The 20,280-nt window shown below is 50.9% G+C and overlaps 1 protein-coding gene across 1 annotated transcript in view; it reads right to left on the bottom strand.

Annotated features, from left to right (window-relative positions):
* Window positions 1-1,044: 1,044 nt before the first annotated feature.
* Window positions 1,045-20,280, bottom strand: part of Tet3 (tet methylcytosine dioxygenase 3) — a 93,068-nt gene continuing 73,832 nt past the window's right edge. Inside the window, exons 6-12 of the mRNA XM_032906253.1 lie at window positions 15,574-15,667; window positions 12,056-12,264; window positions 11,115-11,265; window positions 8,849-8,938; window positions 8,294-8,431; window positions 4,920-5,256; window positions 1,045-4,367 (exon numbers count right to left, since the gene is read on the bottom strand). Of these exons, the coding sequence (XP_032762144.1) occupies window positions 2,584-4,367; window positions 4,920-5,256; window positions 8,294-8,431; window positions 8,849-8,938; window positions 11,115-11,265; window positions 12,056-12,264; window positions 15,574-15,667 (2,803 nt within the window). The 3' untranslated portion in view covers window positions 1,045-2,583. The remainder of the gene's footprint in view (window positions 4,368-4,919; window positions 5,257-8,293; window positions 8,432-8,848; window positions 8,939-11,114; window positions 11,266-12,055; window positions 12,265-15,573; window positions 15,668-20,280) is intronic.

Raw genomic sequence — 20,280 nt, 5'->3', positions numbered from 1 at the left:
ACGGCAGCCTGCTTCCTGGCCCAGAGCTTATGAACGAGGCTGTGCAGGCTTGGGGATAGACATCACATGCTTTTTTAGCTTGTACTGGTTTCTCCATTCTTCATCTAATGGCTTTGCTACCAAAGGGTGAGGAGGATTGGAGCATACTGAATACACGTCAGAGAGATCCACACACTGCCGACAACAGGATCGCCTGGGCCACGCTCAGGACCTTGCAAGCCAACAGCCAACCTGGGGCTTCCATGGGCCGCATATGCGGTCACATTCTCCAAATGCTTTGTAAAATTATCACTATTTAAGATTCTTTAAAATGAAGTTTTTCAAGGCACCCCCGCATCTACCTAAGCACGGAGTCAGATGAGACCTGCGGAAAAGCACTGATGCGATTTAGGCAAAATAGCATTTAAAGGACCCAGCTCTCCCTCAAAACTAGAAAATTAGCATGCGCTTTAAAGACTCCGCCTCTTTAGCTTGTCAAACAGAGGGTCAGAGGCTTTCCTATAAATCTGAATTCTGAATAATTCTAAGTCCTGATAAGCTCTTGGGTATTTATTTCAAAAGCAATAATAATTTCATTTTTTTTGTCCTGTAAAATAATTGCCACTTTACAGAATATGGTAAAGGTGGATTGACAAAGCATTAAATATTCAACTACTATTTACAGTTTCTCCCACAATTACATGTTAAAATGTACTTTTTTATTCTTTTCAAGTTGCTGTTTAAATCTAGGCAAAAGTGCTTAAAAAAATCTTTTCACTATTTACAGTTAAAACCAGACCACAAAAAAAAAATGCTCAGGACACCTTTTCGCCACTCTCTGCCAGCGCTTCCGAAGGGCTCTAGTCAACACCCGGCCGCTCGGCTCTTGGCTCTGGCACAAGGCACCACACGAAGCTTGGGGACTCGGACTTGCCTTCCGCATTGTCACGGGATTGCTACGCTCAGTTTATGAAGACCAAACCTGGCTATGACCACGAGATAACTGCTGTCTCAGGGCTCGGCTGCCACTCTGTGTGTGTCCTGATGAAGCCTCCCCCACTCACCACACACCACACACGTCCTCACGAGCGGCCTGACAACACGGCCAAAGACATCTGAGAACAAACTCTCCATGAGGACTGACCTGCTGCGGACAAGCACCGCCTCCACCTGCCAGGCCCGACCTCTCTCTCTCGTCGATGTCACAGAAATTAAAGCACCAACATTTCTCATTTTCAAAGAGCTGAATGGATGCACCAGGATTTTAGAACGGGCGTGTTACAGGGGAGGTGGAGAGGGGAGAGGGAGGAGAGGAAAGATCCATTGGAGAACTGGCCCCCTCGAAGGAGGAAAAGCATAGCAACCTGTTTGAAAACGCCTGACCCTGGCACTTTAAATGAAGTGTAGGCCATACCCTGCGAGGGCTGGGAGGACTGCACCATCGTCCCGTGTGAAGATCCAGGAATAAGGCCGATGCGTGACCTGCCATCACACTGGCTTGCTGAGCTCCGGCAGGATGCCACCTGCCCTGAGAGTCAGAAAAGTCCCAGCACAACACTACAGCACCAGGTTCCAGCACCGCACACACAGCACCGCAGAGAGCGCCCCGCAGAGCGCCACACAGCACACTGGCTCTTCACAGCTTGGGTTCAACTTCTCGTTTCTAAAGATACAGTAGCCCTTTTTCAGTATCGACAAACTTTGGGGCGATTTTAAAGAAAATTGCCACTAAGCTCCCTTCCGCCCAATACTCACCAGTTTTATCAACAGGACGAGAAGGGCTCCTAGGAGCCTCTCGACTCCTGCTCCAGCTTGAGGTGCTGCCTAGCGAACCAGGACATCATATGACTTGATAAATAACGGACAGAGAGGATTCAGTGTGGAGACTAGCAAGCTTGAAGCTGTCTACTTCCAACCTGGTTTCTGGGGACATCTAACACCAGCATCTTCAGGCCAGGCCCCCAGATGTCTGCAGCTTCCCCCATTCCACAGAGGAGAACGGGGTGGTCCCAAAGGCTCCCTAGCCTGTGGAAAGGAGGGATAGACCAGGGCTCCATGCTAACCTTGGTTTGTGGGGGCAGATGGCTGGGAGAAACTGCAGCTCCCAGGAGGCTGGGCTCGACAGGCAGGAAGTGCTGCCGGCCTGTTCTGCCCACCTGTAACCCATTACTATTGTCGTTTTAAAAAATCCAATAAATACATATTTTAAATGGAATTTAAAACTACGCTCCTTTGTGAAAGGACACTATAAACTTTCTTTCCATTATTGTGATATACAAGGATAAAATTTTAAAAACAAAAGGAAAATAAAAGCCCCCCAAAACAAGGGGAAAAAAATAAAACATGGAGATATAAATATTAAGATCAAAAAAAAAAAAAAATCACCCGACAGCCGTAGTTTCTTCAAAGTGCTGGGGAAATAGAGGAGGGAGGGCGGGTCAGTTCTGAGGTTTGGACCATAAATACATATATATGATAAGCATATCCATATATGTAGATATAGAGAGACTTCTGCACCCCCAACCCGCCCCCGGGCATGAGGGCAAAAGCACCACAGAGCAGCTCGGGCCGGGCCCGACGCTGAGGTACGCTGGCTCCTGGCACCTAGATCCAGCGGCTGTAGGGGCCAGTGACCTTTGTGTAGGCGTAAGAGGACACGGTGACTGCCGAGTCTGTGGGCATGGCCAGTGCCTGCCGGGTAGGAACAGCCCCCTTCTTTTCTTTGTGCTGGGGCTCAGCCACCATAGCACCCCCCCATTTTCGCTTCTTCCCATAGAGCTTGGCCTCCTGCTGGCCCAGGCCTAGGCGTGCGGCCTCCTCTTGCCGCTGCCGCGCTCGTTCCGCCAGCTGCTTCATCTTGGCCTCCCAAAGCGCCAGCCCATGGTTGGGCTGGTTGAGGTTCTTGTGCTGGTAGAAGACCAGCGAGATGCGGGTGGGGTGGCAGCGGTTGGGTTTTTTGAGTGGTGTGGTGGCATGTAGCTCTCGACGGGCACACTCGATGAGGATGGAGCAGTGGGCGGGGGCCACAGCCACACCACCTATGTTCTCGTCCAGGAAGTTGTGTTCACTGTCCGACCACAGCTCCTCCTCGTCCTCTTCCACTCCGGGCCCAGTCTTCTCTTCCTTCACCACCCCCTTGCTGGGGGGCTCCTCAGCTGTCCCCTCCTCCAGACTGAAGGGATCCCATAGCTTCTCCTCTGACTTCAGGGCCCCAAATAGCTTCTCGTTGGAGCTCAAGGGCATGCCAAAGGCCTGCCAGGCTTTCTCCAGCTGGTTGGCCCCTGGTGTGGGAATCCTGCCCTCTTCCACCTTCACAGGATTCCACAACTTGTCTTGGAACCCAGGGCCACCTTTCAGGGAGGAGTTGAAATCCCCTGCTCCCATCCCCCATGGCTTCTCAGGCAGGCTGGGACCAGACAAGGCCGAGGTGCCGTTCCCAAACTTGCAAGGGCTCCATGGCTTGCCTCGAAGCCGTCCTCCGGGATGCGGGGCTGACTGCTGACCTTCACCAGTGAACAGTCCCCACTGGCTATCTGGGAAGTGTGAAGGGGTGAGACAGCTGGCCCCAAAAGAATTGAGCTTGTCGGGAACAATGGTGGGGCTTTCCCCCGAAGGGAACACTCCCCAGTTGCCACCTACACTGTTAGTCCTCTTCGGGGACATGCTTGGGCCTCCTGAGTACTGTCCCCACAGATGACTGGGTCCTCCATTCTGAGATGCTTCAGGCAAGGGCGTTCTACTCATCTTACCAGAGTCTCTGGGTACGGCCTCAGCCTGGGTCAGAGGGTCGACTGGCTCTTGCTTGATGGATCTGTTATAGCAACTGGAGCTCTGAGCGAAGGGAGAGGGGTCCCTGGATGCTGGGTGGAGCTGGGGGACCTTGGGTAGCAGATATTCCTTGGGGCCTGGGTAAGCAGGCTGCTGGTGGTGAGGGGCGGGGTGGTGGTTGTCTGTGGAAACAGCCTGGCCAGGCAGCTCGGCAAACTCAGCACCACCGTAGGCCGGGTTCAGGCTGTTGTGTAGAGCATGGAGGTCTGGCTTCTTTTCAAAACTGCCTCCGCCGCCCCCGTGTCCCCAGGCACTGGGACCCAAGAACTGGGAGGGGAAGACAGGGTTGCTAGATGGGAAGCCATAGTAGCCGAAGGAGGGAAGTGTGTACTTGGAGTGGAAGCCGTTGACGGAGGCCAGGCCAGGCTGCGCGTAGCGTGAGTGATAGGAATACACGCTGCTCATACTGTAGGGGTCGGAGGGCCGGCAGCTGCCCAGCACCGAGTAGCTCTCCACCACTGCATTGCCGCTGTACTTGAAGGAGCTAAAGTGGTTCTGAGGCTCCACCTTGAGTGAGGGCTTCAGGCTTTGCTGGGGCAATCCACCCTTCAGAGACAGGCCTGGGGAAGGCAGAAGGGAAAGTAGGAGGTGAGGCATACGCCACAGCCTAGCTAGGTCTGGTGCACAGGGCAGAGGCGGGGCCTCCTTCCGTGCCTGAGAAGTGTTCTTTCTGGAGAGGCAGGATGGATGAAGTGTTGAGGCGAGCTCAAACCTGGCCTGGACTCGCTCCCTGGGCTCCCCCCTTAAGACTCCCAAGGTGCAGAGACACGGCTCGTGCAGAGTCTATGTCTTCTCCACCACCACTGACCCCAGACAATGCCTCCATTTCAGCTGAAGCCCATTTTCCCCAAGTGTGGGTGTGGAGTTGCAGCAGGAACTGCTGCCCGGAGGACTGGAGCTCAGGTACTCACAGCCCACTTCCCACCTGTGGGCTCTACAACAATGGCCTCTGTCCTAGACACGTAAGAGCAGCCGACTGCTCTGTCCAGGGTGCTTCACAGAATGTCCTTCTGAAGGACAGAGTGAACCACGTCAGCACCTTGCTCCTAAGTGGCCAGTGTGACGTGAGGCGAGGGTAAGGTCCCTTGAGGTGGTACCCACCCCTTGCTTACCTGGGTCAGTGGTGACTCCAGCCAACTCCAGGGCCTCCTGCTTGATCTTCTCTGGCGTGCTCAGCTTCTCCTTCTGCAGCTTCTTCTTCTCGGCCGCCGCCTTCCTGGCTTCCAGCTGCCGTTGGCGGCAGGACTTGGCAGGCTCGGGCAGCCGCCGGACCTCTCTAGGGAATGCTGTGAGCACCTGGATGGCCCCACTGCTGACCTTTGCATTCTGGTTCTCCTCACTGCCATACTCATCCGTGGTGGCCATCTTGTACAGGGGTAGCACATGCAGCTGCTCATCCTCGGGGATCTGGCCCACGCAGCGATTGTCTTCCTTGGTCAGGGTGCAGACCTGCCCACACAGGGAAGGAAGTTATGGGACTGGAGTCCATGCCCCCAAACCGTCACCTCCACACGGCCCTACTGTCAGCCATCTTCTGTGTGCCATCGCACTCCCCTGCTGCTAAGGTTCGAGACACTAACAGCCAGAGCCTGGAGGCAGCTTGCAGAATGCTCACTTGTGTTATCTCCTGTTCCCAATGTGGCTGAGCTGGGGGAGGGGGGGGGTAGGGAGGCAGCTCTGTCGGAAGCCCACCCTTGCCTCCACTGCGCCATATCAACAGACTGATACCTTCCCCCTGAATCCTGACCACTCAGCTCGGTTGCTTCTAAGGTAACCTTTCTTTTTATTAAAAATGACCTCAGGAAAAAATAGTTGTAAACATTAGTTACATATGCATGCATGGGTATTTTTTGGGTAACGAAATAGAGCATTAAAAAATATTTATTTAATGTATATGAGTACACTGTTGCTGTCTTCAGACACACCAGGAAAGGGCATCAGATTCCACTACAGATGGTTGTGAGCCACCATGTGGTTGCTGGGAACTGAACTCAGGTCCTCTGGAAGAGCAGTCAGGGCTCTTAACTGTTGAGTCATCTCTCCAGCCCCCATAATTTACCTTTTTTCTTTCTTATATTCCAAGTTCAACTGGCCCTTAGCCTTGTGCTTTCCCTTCCTTAGCACCCCATGTGATAAACAGCACAGAAGTCAACTATAGCGGAGGGTGAAGCATGTGGACAGACTGTATTACAGGGATAGACCGTCTCTAGCCCTAATCACCTGGGGGCTTTACAATGTCAAACATGGCGATTATGATAAGAAAGGAAACAGGACATAAATTTGGGGCACCCTCAAGGGTGAAATTAAGAGGCAAGAGAGGGGCTGGAGAGATGGATCTGCAGTTAAGAGCACTGGCTACTCTTTCAAGGGTTCTGAGTTTAATTCCCAGACACCACCACATGGTGGCTCACAACCATCTATAATGGGAGCTGATGCCCTCTTCTGGCCTACAGGCTCTGTATGCAGATAGAGCACTCATACACATAAAGTAAATGTAAGAGAGAGACAAGAGAAACGGGAAGATGTTCAACCTCTTTAGCTAGGAGAGGCCCACCTCACTGAGTCACGCAGGAGGACAGGACCCTGTGCTGCAGGAAACTGAAAAGCACTTAAAGCCCGTGACTGTCACTGTCTCGATGCGGGGAGCAGGGGGTGGTGCTCCAGAAGAAGCCATTTCTGCCCTGAGCTGCAGGGACTCCTCATAGCATATGGATGGGAAGTGTGACTCATCAACTGTCCATCTGTGGGGGAACTGGCTAAAGAGCCAATACCAGAGCTACACAGGAAGCTTCAACATCCACTGACACAGAAAGCTGGTTAAGAAAGGCACACCTCATGGAGAAGTTAGAGAAAGGATTGAAGGAACTGAAGGGGTTTGCAATCCCATAAGAACAACCATACCAACCAACCAGAGCTCCCAGGGACTAAACTACCATCCAAAGAGTACACATGGACTGACCCATGGCTCTAGCTGCATATGTAGCAGAGGATGGCCTTGTTGGGCACCAGTGGAAGGAGAAGCCCTTGGTCCTGCCAAGGTTGGACTCCCAATGCAGGGGAATGTCAGGGTGGGGAGGCAGGAAAGGTAGGTGGTTGGGTGGGGGAACACCCTCATAGAAGAAGGGGGGGATAGGATAGGGGGTTTATGAATGGAAAACTGGGAAAGGGGATAACACTTGAAATGTAAATTAAAAAAATCCAATAAAAATTAAAAAAAAAAAAAGCACACTGCAGGACAGCAGGTAGACTGACCCCCCATGTAGATGGAGTTTATATAGCAGTGTATGGCCATGGTCAGACTCACAGCTATAGAAGGGATGGCTATCACATGCTGACTGTAGTGCTCTAAAGATTTCAGAAAAGTCTTTAATTATATGTGTGTGTTTATGTCCATGTGCATGTATGTTGTATGTGTCACGAAGGCTAGAAGAGGGTACCAGATCCCCTAAAGTTGGTGGCATTGCCTGAAGTGGTTTGTTGAGAAATAAACTGAGGGTCTCTTGAAGGGTAGCAAGTGCTCTCAGTTGCTAAACCATCTCTCCAGTCCCCAACTCTCTAAGTCCCTGTAAGCAGATGGCTCAGTGCATAAAGCTACTGCTGTGCAAGCTGGAGGGCGGAGTTAGATCCCCAGGACCCACATAAGCCAAGCACAGGTGGATCTCATCTTACTGGCTACCCAGCCTAACCAATGAGAGAGTCTGTCTCAAAAATAACACTAAAACCTCGAGGGATAGACAGCTTCATAGGAACACCAGAGATTGACCTTTGGCCTCAAGGCACACTCACATGCACAAGCATGCACAGCTGTCCACATGTGCAGACATACTTATGTACACACACACACGTAGACATTAAGTCTTATGAAAAGTTTTAGAAAGTTTTGCTGCTGACAGTTAATCTTTAATAGTAAAGAGTACAGGAGTGTGGGGGTCACATGACCTCCTGGTGCTCTTGCTTTCTTGCTCCCCACTGTCCCCACCTCTTACTGTTTCTGTCCTTGAGGGCCTGCCTTTTCTAGCATTTCAGTCTGGGCCCCCAGCCTTCTCCTACGGTCTCCCCAGTCTCTGCAGTCCTGCTAGTGGCATCCCAGTTCCCCCGAGAGTGTCTCTGCCTCAGTCAGCCCTGACTTCCATCTTGTCCAGCACACGCATGCCTCTGCAGATCCACTCATTCTTCAAACCCCTCTGCCTGCTCCTTACACAACCCATGCAGCCTGGCAGGCATCTCAAGGAAGACTCTTCCATTTTTCATCCCCAAACCTATCTTAGTTGTTTTACTGCTCCTTAAATTCACACATATGAGGCTCTGGTTCCTCATATGCCTCCTGTCACTGGTCCACCTACTACTGTGAGGGTTTTCTCTGAGGAGAGGCAGGAGCAGACCATCTAGCCAACACCACCTAGGACTCTAAGAATCCACTCTACTTCCCTCCTTCTAAGGAGCAAACCCATCAGCGGGCTCCTTCCGCTGTCCCAGGTTTCCTTACCACAGTGCACCCATTGTAGAGGTTATGTTGGTCCTTGTGGGCGTGGGCACAGAAGTCCATGCAGGCTGTGACCCCAGAGAAGGGCCTCCCTTCCTTCAGTCCCAGACGGCAGTCGATCGCCACGTCCTCATTGGTCACCTGTGTGAACGGCCAAGGACAGCTGTTCAGAAAGCCTAGGAGACCGCCCCAGGGGCTGCACCTGGGATCCAGATCTTAGGAGCAGTTAAGGATCACAGCTGTCTTGTGAACCTGGCTATGAGAGGCCCTGGCTGTGAGGGAATGGCTCTCTCCTAGGTTAGCTCAGCTTGCTTGCCTAGACAGACAGGAACTCAGTCTTCTGCAAAGGAAGCTAGGCCAGAGGCACTAGAGACTACCAGGGAGGGCAAGATGAGAGGTAGGGTAGACTCTGTAAGTGAGGAGTCTTATCAAAGCACACAATGGCCCCAGGAGACCTCTGGCCTGAGCTCTCTTTAAAAACAAACGAAGCCACATTAGGAACATCAGGGAATGTGAGCAAAACGTGCACATGGCAGACAAAAGCCCTGGCTTCAGTACCTGGTTCTGATAGGCCTGGGGTGCCAGCCGCTTGTATAGGGGAGCAACTTCAGTGGCCAGGTCCTGAAAGCTATTCCGGAGCACCTCCTCCTGCAGAAAGAACAAGTAGATACATTTAGAGCTGCCCTAGCTGGCAAACTTCCTGCCAGAACTGAGCCCACCGGAACCATCGCGGGGGATCACTGGGAAGGCAGTGAGCCAATGTGTTCCAGGGTTTCACAGCATTCCTCTGTTGGGTCCATCTTAAAGATGGGGATACTGAGGCTCACCAGGAAAAGCTGCTGTTGGAAGGTGCAGTCGTCCTGACAGCTAAGCTATTCTATCAGCCCAGGACAAGAGAGCAGGGCCTTGCTTTCAGAGCTGAACGCAGTGGGTCACAGGTGTGGTATGGTGGGCAGGGATTTTCCGATTGGTGTGGATATGCATTCCCACGCTAGAGAAAGCAGAAACTGAAGGGCCCACACTGGACATTCACAGTTGGCCTGGCACAGAGCCCATCACCAGGAGTCAGACAAACCCAGAGACTTGGCTGCCCCAGCCTCCTGAAATAAAAGGTAGTGATGAACTAGGCCCCCGGTTGGTACATGCGGGTCCTGTACTAGCCAGCAAAGATGTCTGCAGCGACAGGAAGCTCCACACAATGACTGCTTACATCACGTAGCTGCAGCCCTCCTGCTGCCTCTCTGGCCTTACACTGGCCTGTCAGGATTTGAGGCCATGAACACAAACATGGCGCATTTATGAAGGAGTAGCAGCAAGCACACAGTATAGAGAGAAGCCAGGAGCATGGTTCCGTCATCGGTCAGTACAACCAACACAATGCTCTCTGTGCCCTGGCCACTGCTCTGCCCGCTGTCTGGATGCTGCCCCCAGCAGAGTTGGTCACAACACAGCTCCAAGGTGAGGCTCCAGCCGGGGACGTGCAGCAGGCCTGGGGAGGGACCACTCCTGTCTGTGAAGTGAGCTCACACTGCCGGAGTGGTCCTGGGATAAGGAGACCTGTGTGCGCCCAGCACACGGTAACTGCTCAGGCCATGGCAATCTACAGCACCAGGGACAGCTCTTGGAGACACGAAGCTTTTGTCTGTGTTTTTATTCCTGGCAAGTCTTGGGCTCTGGGACTCTTCAACCCACTGAGGCAGCCACATTTGCTGCTTCGAAAAAGAGGGTCTTAGCTTACAAAGAGCTATCAAATTAGAGTATTTTTAGCTTGAAAAATTGCCAAAGCCAGATGGCATTGTCAGCTCCCCTAAACTGGAGTTACAGATGGCTGTGAGCCTAGGACATGAGCTCAGGTCATTTGGAAGAGCAGTGCTCTTAACCACTGCTCTAGTCCCTGAAAACAATTCATTTAATTCACGAAGAGCAAAGCCAGCCCAATGGTTACATGGGCTATGGATCACAGAAGAGGTGCCCAGTGGAGGTCCCCGATCTTGGTAGAGAGGGAAACCCTTCTAGTACTAGGAGCCTCGAGCTCTGGAAGGCCAAGACTGTCATCAGGACGGCTAGATGCTTGCCCCCCAGCAGAGGGACTATAGCCCTGACCCCTACACCTGAAGTACAAGCAGGAGGGAGGGAGCAGAGGTGAAGAGACTACCTCTTGCTATGGCCACTGCAGCACGGAGCACAGAAGATACCTCAATGGAGCAATGGCCTCAGCTGACACAGATCCTACCACCATGTTGGAAGCTGCAAGAGACCCAGAGGCTCTTGTTCAGTTCTAACAGGGACAAGAGAAAGGTCCTGGAAGGGAGACCAGGGTGAGAAGCCATGGAGAGGCCTAATCTGAACCCAGTGACTGTACGTGTGGACCACACTCAGAGCACCAGGACATGGAGAATTAAGGGCCTAAATGTCTGTATGAATAACTCCAATGTCTGCCCAGCCCAGTGGGGGATGGGATACCTCACCGAGCCCTGTACAGATTCAGAGGGTCATCCACAGAGAGGAAGGTCTCCCTTCCTCCTATAATTCCTACACCCTAAAAGGTGTCCCACAAAGAAGTAACCAGATCAAACTCAGATGAAAGGTCGCACCTGTAGCTAAGGTATTCAGAGTAATTCCTTTAAAGCTGTCGTGTAAGAGGTTAAGCTCTGGGGACCTGTAGCTAGCAGTCCCCGGTTTTCACACTGCCTGCTAGTGTAACACACTTTCTGTCCATCTGTGCTGTGGCACGCCAATCCTACCTCTGCATGGCTGTTAAGGGTGCTGGTGGGGAGGTGTGACGGGGGCCAGCCGTGCACCCAGCCGGCCCTGCTTTCCTCACCTCTTTCGGATTGTCTCCTGTGAGGCGGAACTTCCGTGGCGTCTTGCTCCGGGCGTATTTGCAGCCGTTGAAGTACATGCTCCAGGAGCAGCCGAAGGAGAAGGAGGCACCACAGGTGTTGGGGTCTTTGCCTTGGCAAGCACAGGTACGGCTGCAATGTAGAACACAGGCCAAGAGACAGATGTGGTCTCTGTTGATACTGCCTCTGCAGAGGACCAGTTTCCACTGGCAACAAGGGCTCCTCCTTCCACCCCACAACTCCACGTTTCCCAGTACAGGTTATTCTCTGTAAGAAACGTTCTTCAGGGGAAAACTGAGGGGACAGTAAAGTCACATGGTTGTTGAGGGCTGGGGGAAGGGTGTAGATGGAGGTTACAGGAGTTATGCATGCTTGTACGTGTGTGCACATGTGTATGTGGGCACCAACTTCAGGACTTTTTCTCTTCTATCATATTGGTCCTGGGGATGAACTAAAGTTGTTAGGCACGGTGGCAATTGCCTTTACCCATTGAGCCATCTCATGGACCCCTGTTCTCAACTTGACTGGATGACATGACTATATCAAAATCCTCTAAATTGCTCTGTGTGTGTGTGTGTGTGTGTGTGTGTGTGTGTGTGTGTGTGTGTTTGTGTGTGTAGCATGACTTTAACCTCAGCACTCCAGAGGCAGGCTTTGAACTCCCTGAGTTCAAGGCTAGCCTGGTTTACATAGCTCGTTCCAGGACAGCAAGACCTTGTTTCAACAAAAATAAAACAAAATCCTCCAAACTATATACTGAAAGGATAACTTTACCGAAACTACATACATCTCAATGAAAGGGTAGGAAAAGCCAATAAAAAGAGGTTAATGTTGATCTATCTGGGGCTGAGGCCAGAAGCCAGCAGTGCCTGCTACCCTGGTCCTGCGGCCCCATCACCACCTCCGCCACTCCGATACATACTCATCGTTGAGGCCACATCTCCGGCTGGTAGGGTTCCCATACTTCCGGAGGGTATCAGTGAGCTCCTGGTAGAGGGTGTCTCCAAGGCTGCGAGGGATGCCCTCCCAGGCCAGGATCAAGATGACGATCACAGCATTCTGACAATGGTGGCCCGCCCGATGCCGTACCAGGCACAGCAGCTTCTCCTCCAGTGTGTGTCTTCGGATCACCTGCAGAGACACGGGACTGAGCGACTGTCCTGCAGGGCCACACGGCTCTGCATGCAGGGCACGTGCTCCTCACCACCACACAGACCTGCAGCTGGGAGTCTTTAGGACAGCATCATTCGGGAAGAAGAAACACATTTTAAAACAGTAAAATAAAAAATAATTACGGCAAAGTCTGAGACATTTGTGACCAATGCAAACCTAAAAGAATAAATGGAAATGTGAACCAGAAACGCAGTGAAGAATTTCATGACGTCCAGGAAGTCTACAGAGAAGGTGTCACGTAGCTATGCTCGTTTCACCCCTGGGCAGAGAAAGAGCTGTGTACCCGTGTATACACTCGGGGTATAACACTGTGGGACACATCGGAGGGAAGGACCTAGGCTGCAGACAGATGTCGTCACACCTGCCACTCACACTCTGCGCGTTACACAGAAAGGTGGGACTGGGTTGGCAATGCCAAGAAAGAAAGAAAGGGGGCCTGACAAGGTCAGGGCTCCGTGGGGACATCTGTGCGTCGAAAGCTGGCTCTCCTTAGCCACACGGGGCACCTCAGCCCGTGCAGCCAGCTTCTCCAGTTTGTGAGAAAAGCTGCAAATGAAGAGTGTCACACACTGCTGTGCTGGCCTTTGAGACAGGTCTTAGGACGACATAGTCCTAGCAGGTCCTGAATGCACTCTGTAGATCAGGCTGTCCTTGAACACAGAGATTGCCTGCCTCTGCCTCCTGAGGGCTGGGTTTAAAGGTGCACACCATTGTACTTGACCGAAAACGTTAAGATTTTTTTTTCTTCATTTAAATACTTATGTATATATATTTGCATGCTTCATGAGGTTATGTGAGCCATGTAGTGCACTGCCCCCAGAGGCCAGAAATGGCATTGAAGCCACTGTAGTAAATAAAGCTACTGTCTGCAGCCCCTGAACTCCATGTTTAAATAAGGCACAAGCACCACACTTCCTGTTACTATGGTAGAGCGTGCATAACAAACTCTGACGTGGTGAGTGTGCATTTCAGTGGATTTAGGCCCATTCAGCATGAAGCTACCACTTCCTCCGGAGCACCTTCCTAATGCTGCCACTCTTTAATTTAATACAGTTCCTCATGCTGTGGTGACCCCCAATCATAACGTATGTTTGCTGCTACTTTGTAACTGGATTTTTACTACTGTTGTGAATACGTAAATATCAGATATGCTGGATAACTGAGGTGCAATCCCCAGAGGAGTCGGGACCCACAGGTTGAGAACCACTGGTCTAGAACTGCTACCCCAATAAATAATAAGTTGAAATTTCACTCATGGACTATCAATGCTTCTACTTTCTCCTGATGCTCCCCAGCTCCTGAGATCATCCTTTTGCTTTTTCTAATTAAAATTTCCTTTTTAACATTTATGTAGTGGGCCTGTGCACGACACTTAGGAGCCAGTTCTGTCCTGTCAACCTGGTAAGATATAGGGATGGATTCCCACCACAAGGCCCATGTACAAGTGCCTTCATCTACTGAACCATCCTGCCAACTGCACATTTTGTGTTTGATTTAGTTGGTCTGAGAATTGTATCTAGGGTCTTGTACATCCTAGGTGAGCTATTACCGAGCTATATTCTCATCCCTCCGCACTGCACTTTCAGCCTCTGTCACCTGGCTCTGATGTGTGTCATGGGTGTGGACTCATATGCAGTCTATAATTGACAACTGGTCGTGCTATCCAGGTGTTCTGCTTGTTACATCTTGTTTCATGACTTACCACAATGTTACAGAATATTTTACATGCTAAACAACACACAGCCCTGATCATGAGGTCCTCTAAGGCAGGGTCACAATGACGTCATCCCCCACTTTCCTGCCAACAATCAACTATCATTTTTGAAGTGTGTCTTGGAAATTCAGAAGCACAATAAATAAATAAATAAATACATAAATAAATAAAGTAAGTAAGTAGTGGGTCAAACGCTGCTTCACGACTCTGACCGGTTGCCTGTCTCCCGGCATATTGTAGGAGACCCATTATGGGCATTGAGTCATATCTGCAGATGCTGATATGACAGTGGTCATATCTGCTCATATGGACCCTGGACCAGAGTTCTCCAAGCCTCATGGTCAAACTGCTGTTTTCCTACGACTAATGTCATTTTCCAAATGGGTTTTCTGAAGAGGCACCTCTCTACCACATTAGACCTTTTACTGCAAGGGCCACCTCCCATGGGGTGGACGCACATGCATCTTCACACCTTCTAAAAAAGCAGGCCAGGTTCCTTTGTTGGGAGAAGTCCTATAATAATGGCTAGGAAGTACTGAGAACAAGTATGTGACGTTTTAAGTTCAGACGTGTTATTTTCATTTAACGCAGAGAGGCAGAGGCAAGGAGTGATCCCACAGAAAGACGGCGAGTTACGCAGCTGACATCCAAGTCAGTTACACAAACAGCCTTCCTGCCTTCACCCATGTGGTGCCTTCCTGCCTTCACCCATGTGGTGCTCACCTGAAATGCTTCTTCTCCTGGGGTTACTTAATGCTTGTGGCCCTGCTCATGTCTGCGTTCCAGGGTAGCCAGACTCAACATTCATCCAGCCCCTGTCCCTTAACTCCTACAAGAGTAGCACCACAGCTGTGTCTTGGTTAAACCTTGTGTCTCTAGGTCTCTGAGCTTGCATCCGGGGTGCCCAGGGCACTAAACATGGACCAGCCAAGAGCCAAGCTCACTCTAGGCTAGTTTTGTAGCAGCAGGTACCCATGATTTCAAGAGCTGGGTGTGAGCCCAAAGGGCAAGGCTGAGGGAACTGGGGTCTGTCTGAGACATTCTCCTTGCCCAGATGCTCAAGATCCCTGCTTAGGGGCTGGCAAGAAGCAAGCCTCATAGTTCTACCCATCAGAAGGCATCATCTTGTCCTCAGCTCGGCTCATGTAGGTCAGCCTTCGGTGTCTTCCCTGGCTTTCAGGTAGGGACAGGAGTACTGGCCACTCAGACACATAGAAAAGAGGAGCCTAAGTCCCTGGGGAGAGGGCTGGGTAACGGGCAGGCCAGCCGCACGCATCTCCGGCTCCTCCCTTCCTGTGTCTACAGCTTTTACCCAGGAGTCACACACAGTGTAAAGATTAACACAGTTCCTGACCGCGCAGGATGCCTGCTGCTGGCATGTAAGTAGGGCAAAGAGGATCAGCTGCCACAGGGGTCATTGGCTTCAGGGCCCCATGATAGTGAGTGTCTGTTTCCTGCTCACCTGCCCTGCGACCTGTTCTGTGGCGATGTGAGCCCAGGGGGATGAGAACAAACACCCAGACATAGCTTAGCTGTGCAGACCCAGCACTCACCCACTTGGCAATGGGACAGCCTCGAGAACTCTTCCCCTCCTTGCCCGTGTAGATGACCTTCTCGATCCGAATAGCTTTCCCCTTTTCTCCATACCTAGAGAGGAGACAGAAGCCGCATTGGCACAGTGAATTCCCAATGTTAGTTAGGAAGCAGCCTGGGTGCATCGGCCTGGGTTTCTGGCCCAGAGAGGGGGAGAGGGGGAAACTGGCCTCCCTGTGCTCAGAGGCTTTGGAGGGCTTACATACAGATTCCCAGCCTTGGGTCACATGCCCCTCCTCTGTTCCTGTTCAACCTGCCTGCCTCTGTCCTCAGGCAGAGAACAGTTAGGCAGAATAGTCCCCGAATATTTCCAACTCTTGCACCCACGGGCATTTGCACTCAGCCCTGCTGGCCAAGGACCCCTGAGTTAACTATCTGTAAAGTCAATATACAAACCAACAAACAAATGAGTGTGTGTTTGTACATGTGTGTGTGTGAGTTTACCGATCTCTATGACCTCCCCAGCTGACCTCTGACTGAAGGATGCTGGGAGAGTGACTCCACCAAACACTGATGCTGGCACACAGTGGACAAAGCTGCTCCCAGGCCCCTGCACATGCCCACTTCCTGGGAGCTTAAGCCCAAGCATTGAAGAGTCAAAGGCCTCTGACATCAAGTACTCAACCACACCATAGACACAGCTATGACCATGGATGTGCATCACACAACTACATGGGGCAAGGCTGGTGCAAATACAGACTGATGGGCAGATAGCCACGCTCTAGCTACATCACTGTGGCCAAGTTACTGAGTCCATCTGGGCCTCAGTCTTCCCAGACGTACTGGACGTAGGGATAGCCTTGCTTCCCAGGCTTCATAGTGAACATGTATTACTCAAAGCGTGCCAAGCACGAGGGAGGAACTCAGTAAATCCCTTTAACGACGGAAAAGCCATCTTCTTTTAAAGAAGTTTTCAGTATCTTCTTCCGATGGGTCACTTGCCATCTGGCCTGTACTCTCACTCTTTCAGTCTCTCGCTGCCTTGGCTGAGTTCCTGACCGTATCTTTGCTCATTCTGGACTTTACGAAGAGTGTTTCCAGCCATCTCTCACTATGGGGCACAGCCTTCCTTAAAGAGGGTCCTGAGGATCTCCCTTTAGGATCTAGGACCTTTCTGATGGCTTTCTTCCATGGGGGTGTTGGAGAGCAGTCCCACTATGTAGCCTAGGCTGGTCTAGAAACTTAGTCTCCGTGGCCTTAGATTCCTAGAGGCTGGGATTACAGACGTGTACCACCACCTGCCAATACTCAGACGCCTTTTAAAAAAAAAAAAAAAAAGCTTCCTTGTTGCATTTCCCCGGTTGAAAAGGAAACAGTTTCTTTTTCAAACACTGAACGAAGTCGTTTATCTCACTCAGCTCTTAGGGGAGGGCAAGAAGCGTTTCTGACCACATTAACAGGCGAGGGCTGCCGGTCCCTTATAGGAAGTGCACACACCATTCAAAGCCTCCGTAGCAGGACCTGACGTGACAGCATGGCTTTTGTTTGGTGCCTGGACAAGTCTCAGCCCAACTGGCTTTATCAGGACACAGCCCCCAAGGGCAGGCCTGGGACCTAGGTCTATCTAGGGATCCCTGTTGGAGACTAGCATGAGGCTGCCACGGCACTCTCACAGAGAGGACTATCACATTCCCTACAGCAGGGTGAGCTGAGGACACTCGTGCTGGCTTTCTGACCAGCTCCTTCCCCACCGTCCTGTCCTTGTGAGAAAGCTCTTCAAAGGTCGCACTGGAGACCCAAAATAAAGGGCCAAGTTGCCTACCCAGATAGATTCTTTTTTGTTCCTTTAAAACAAAAAAATTTAAGACACTTGAGAGGGGTGTCGTGGCGTATGTGTGAAAGTCAGAGGATAAGCTGTCAGTCTCTCCTTTGACCATGAGGGTTTAAGATTACACTCAGGCTTGAGGGCAAGTGGCTTTACCCACTGGGCCATCTCCCTGGCCCCCTCTCCTCTCAGAAGGGAACTTGACAGTTGATGACTGCGTTGACTCCTTCTCCTTACATGTCTTGTTCCCTGGCTTATCATGAGGAGTGTAAACTACCAGACTGAGTCTGCAAAGTCCGGCTGAAGCTTGCTTCAGGGCAGACAGTGAACAACGTGACCTATGGTTCTTGAAGGCTGGTCCCAGGATTGTTAGCAGGGTTACCTAGATCCAGAATGGGGTCCAATGTCCTGTGTCCTTTTATAAGCCCTCAGCGGCCTTGGATTCCTGCTCAAATTTGAGAAGCATTAACCCTGACTTTACCAGGGTAAGCTCTAGCACACTAATGAGAGCAGTCCACCAAAGCTCACAGAACCCTTGAGCAGTGCAGGCTCTCGGCAGTGCCAGGCTGCAGAGGACCCTTTCCTTGATAAAGCTCAAGGCTCTGGGTAGGTAGTGGACCATCTACAGACTGGAGCTTGACAACTGACTCCAATTATCTATTAGTATGAGACCTGGGTATCTAGGATGGTATGATGCCCACAAAGGGATATTCTAGAATCTATTTCAACTCTACCATCTCCTCCAGATGTGTGCCCTGCAAACAGCTATAAGCCATCAAAATCTCCTTGATGTCAGCGTATGCCCCCACTCCCTGACTCTGGACCACCTGACAATATAGCAGAGCTGTGAAGAAAATGTGAAGAGCGGTGCAGACAAAGTCAGCTGGGACAAGGCACAAACAGCACCCTCATAAGAAAATCCACGTCAAATACAGAGTTGAATGCTAGCAGCAAACCACTGAACTGAGAATAGGATTCCTTTGGGGGAATTAGAGGAAGGATTGAAAGACCTGAAGGGGCTTGCAACCCCATAAGAACAACAACGCCAACCAACCAGAGCTTCCAGGGACTAAACCACTACCCAAAGACTATACATGGACTGACCCTGGGCTCCAACTGCATAGGTAGCAGAGAATAGTCTTGTTGGGGCACCAGTGGAAGGGGAAGCCCTTGGTCCTGCCAAGGTTGGACCCCCCAGTGCAGGGGAATTCGAGAATGTTTGGGGGGGGTGGATGGGGGAAACACCCTTATGCGGGGGGTGGGGGGAGGCTTATGGACTGGAAACCGGAAAGGGAATAACATTTGAAATGTAAATAAAAATATATCCAATGGGGGAGGGAAGAAAAAGAAAATGCACTGTTCACCTGCTTCCCTCCTCACTCCAGACTATAAGACGTCTAAGTTAAACTCAGAAGAGAGGGAAAAGATGAGCCTCTGCAAGTGTGATCACAGGCTCTGTGAGTTTAAGAGGTGAGCCTGGAAGAATTTATCATATGGGAAACCATTAGCAGCGAGACCATAGACTCAGGGGCAGCCTGAGAAGTCAGACTCCCGCCAGCAAAGGTAGGAGCTCACATCCTCCTGGGGTGGGGTAAGCAGGCCTGGCTCTCAACTCACTGGCAGCCGATACGAAGATGGAGTCAGAATCCGCTCCATGACTCAGGGGGTCTTTCCAGGGGAAAGGAGCCATGAGCCGAGGAAAAGGCACGCACCCCAGCCCTCGGAGAGCGTCCTCCCTTGGATCTGGGTCTGAAGACTCCATAGTTCGCTGTTAGTTTTAAAGCAGGGAGGGGAAAAAAAGTACAGTCTCAACACCCTCCCTCCCTCCAAATCCTTGTTTCAGAATGCACTCTGCTAAAGTTAAACGTCACTTAGAAAGCTGCCTGGAAATCTTATAATTAACATCCCTGTCTAAAGGAGCACAACCAAATCGAACTAAAACTACAGTACACTCTCCCAGCTCAAACTCGAGAAAATAAAGCACTACGATCCCTTACCAAAACCACTGGCCATGTACTTGGAGGCAGAAGCAGGAGGAACACGATGGTGCCAGATACGCAGTTAAGTCTAAGGTCTGCCTGGGACAGAACTATCTCAACAACCAAAAAACAAAACAAAACAAAAAACCCAATACCAACGAACTAAAAACAAAAAAAAAAAACAACAACAAAAAAAAATGCCCCCTAAAATAACCCCAAAACCCAACAGTAAAAAATAAAGTTATCCAAATGTGTCCTGGTGCAGTCTGCAAACTGTCAGGCCCGCAAGGAGGCCTATGGCAAGGACATAAAGACATACTATGTCTCTTGTCCTGTGCTCAGGCGGCCCTTTAAATCAGGACTGCACTTAGAGTGGGTCTTTGATCAAACAGACTTTTCTGGTGGTTATTTTGAATAGAAATGTTTCCAGATGGCATAGGAAATGGAGAATGATTACTGCGGGTCAGTGACCTTCATCTAGCTCAGCTTACAGCAAATCCAGGCTCCATCCTATTCCCTGTGCACTGACAGGCTTAGCCTGGCCCCCCCGGCACAGAAGACCAGGCGTCCACGTTTGTAGAACCTAAGCCACTAAGCCCTCACAAGATGGCGCGTGTACGCACAAGCAGATCTAGACCACCTTTGCTTTGGTTTTATTTAAAATTCTAAATGGTTAGTTTGGAAGATATCAGTGTACGCACGACAGGCAGCGCACCCTTTTCTGAGCACTTGTAACAAGGACTTCAGCTTTATGCCTGTTCAGCCTATGTGCACAGCACTCCCATCTACAGCCTTGTGCAGCTCGGTTCTGTAGATAAGAAAACAGTCACATAACTGCCCCAAGGGGACTCAGCAGTAAGTTCAGGATCCAGATGGGACCCAGGAAGTTACAGCATCCACACTCTTAGCCAGAGAGCTACACC

Source organism: Rattus rattus, chromosome 6, assembly GCF_011064425.1.
Source record: "Rattus rattus isolate New Zealand chromosome 6, Rrattus_CSIRO_v1, whole genome shotgun sequence".
Classification (NCBI taxonomy): domain Eukaryota; kingdom Metazoa; phylum Chordata; class Mammalia; order Rodentia; family Muridae; genus Rattus; species Rattus rattus.
Note: the sequence above shows the minus strand (reverse complement) of the source record. Positions and strands in the feature narration are given on the sequence as shown.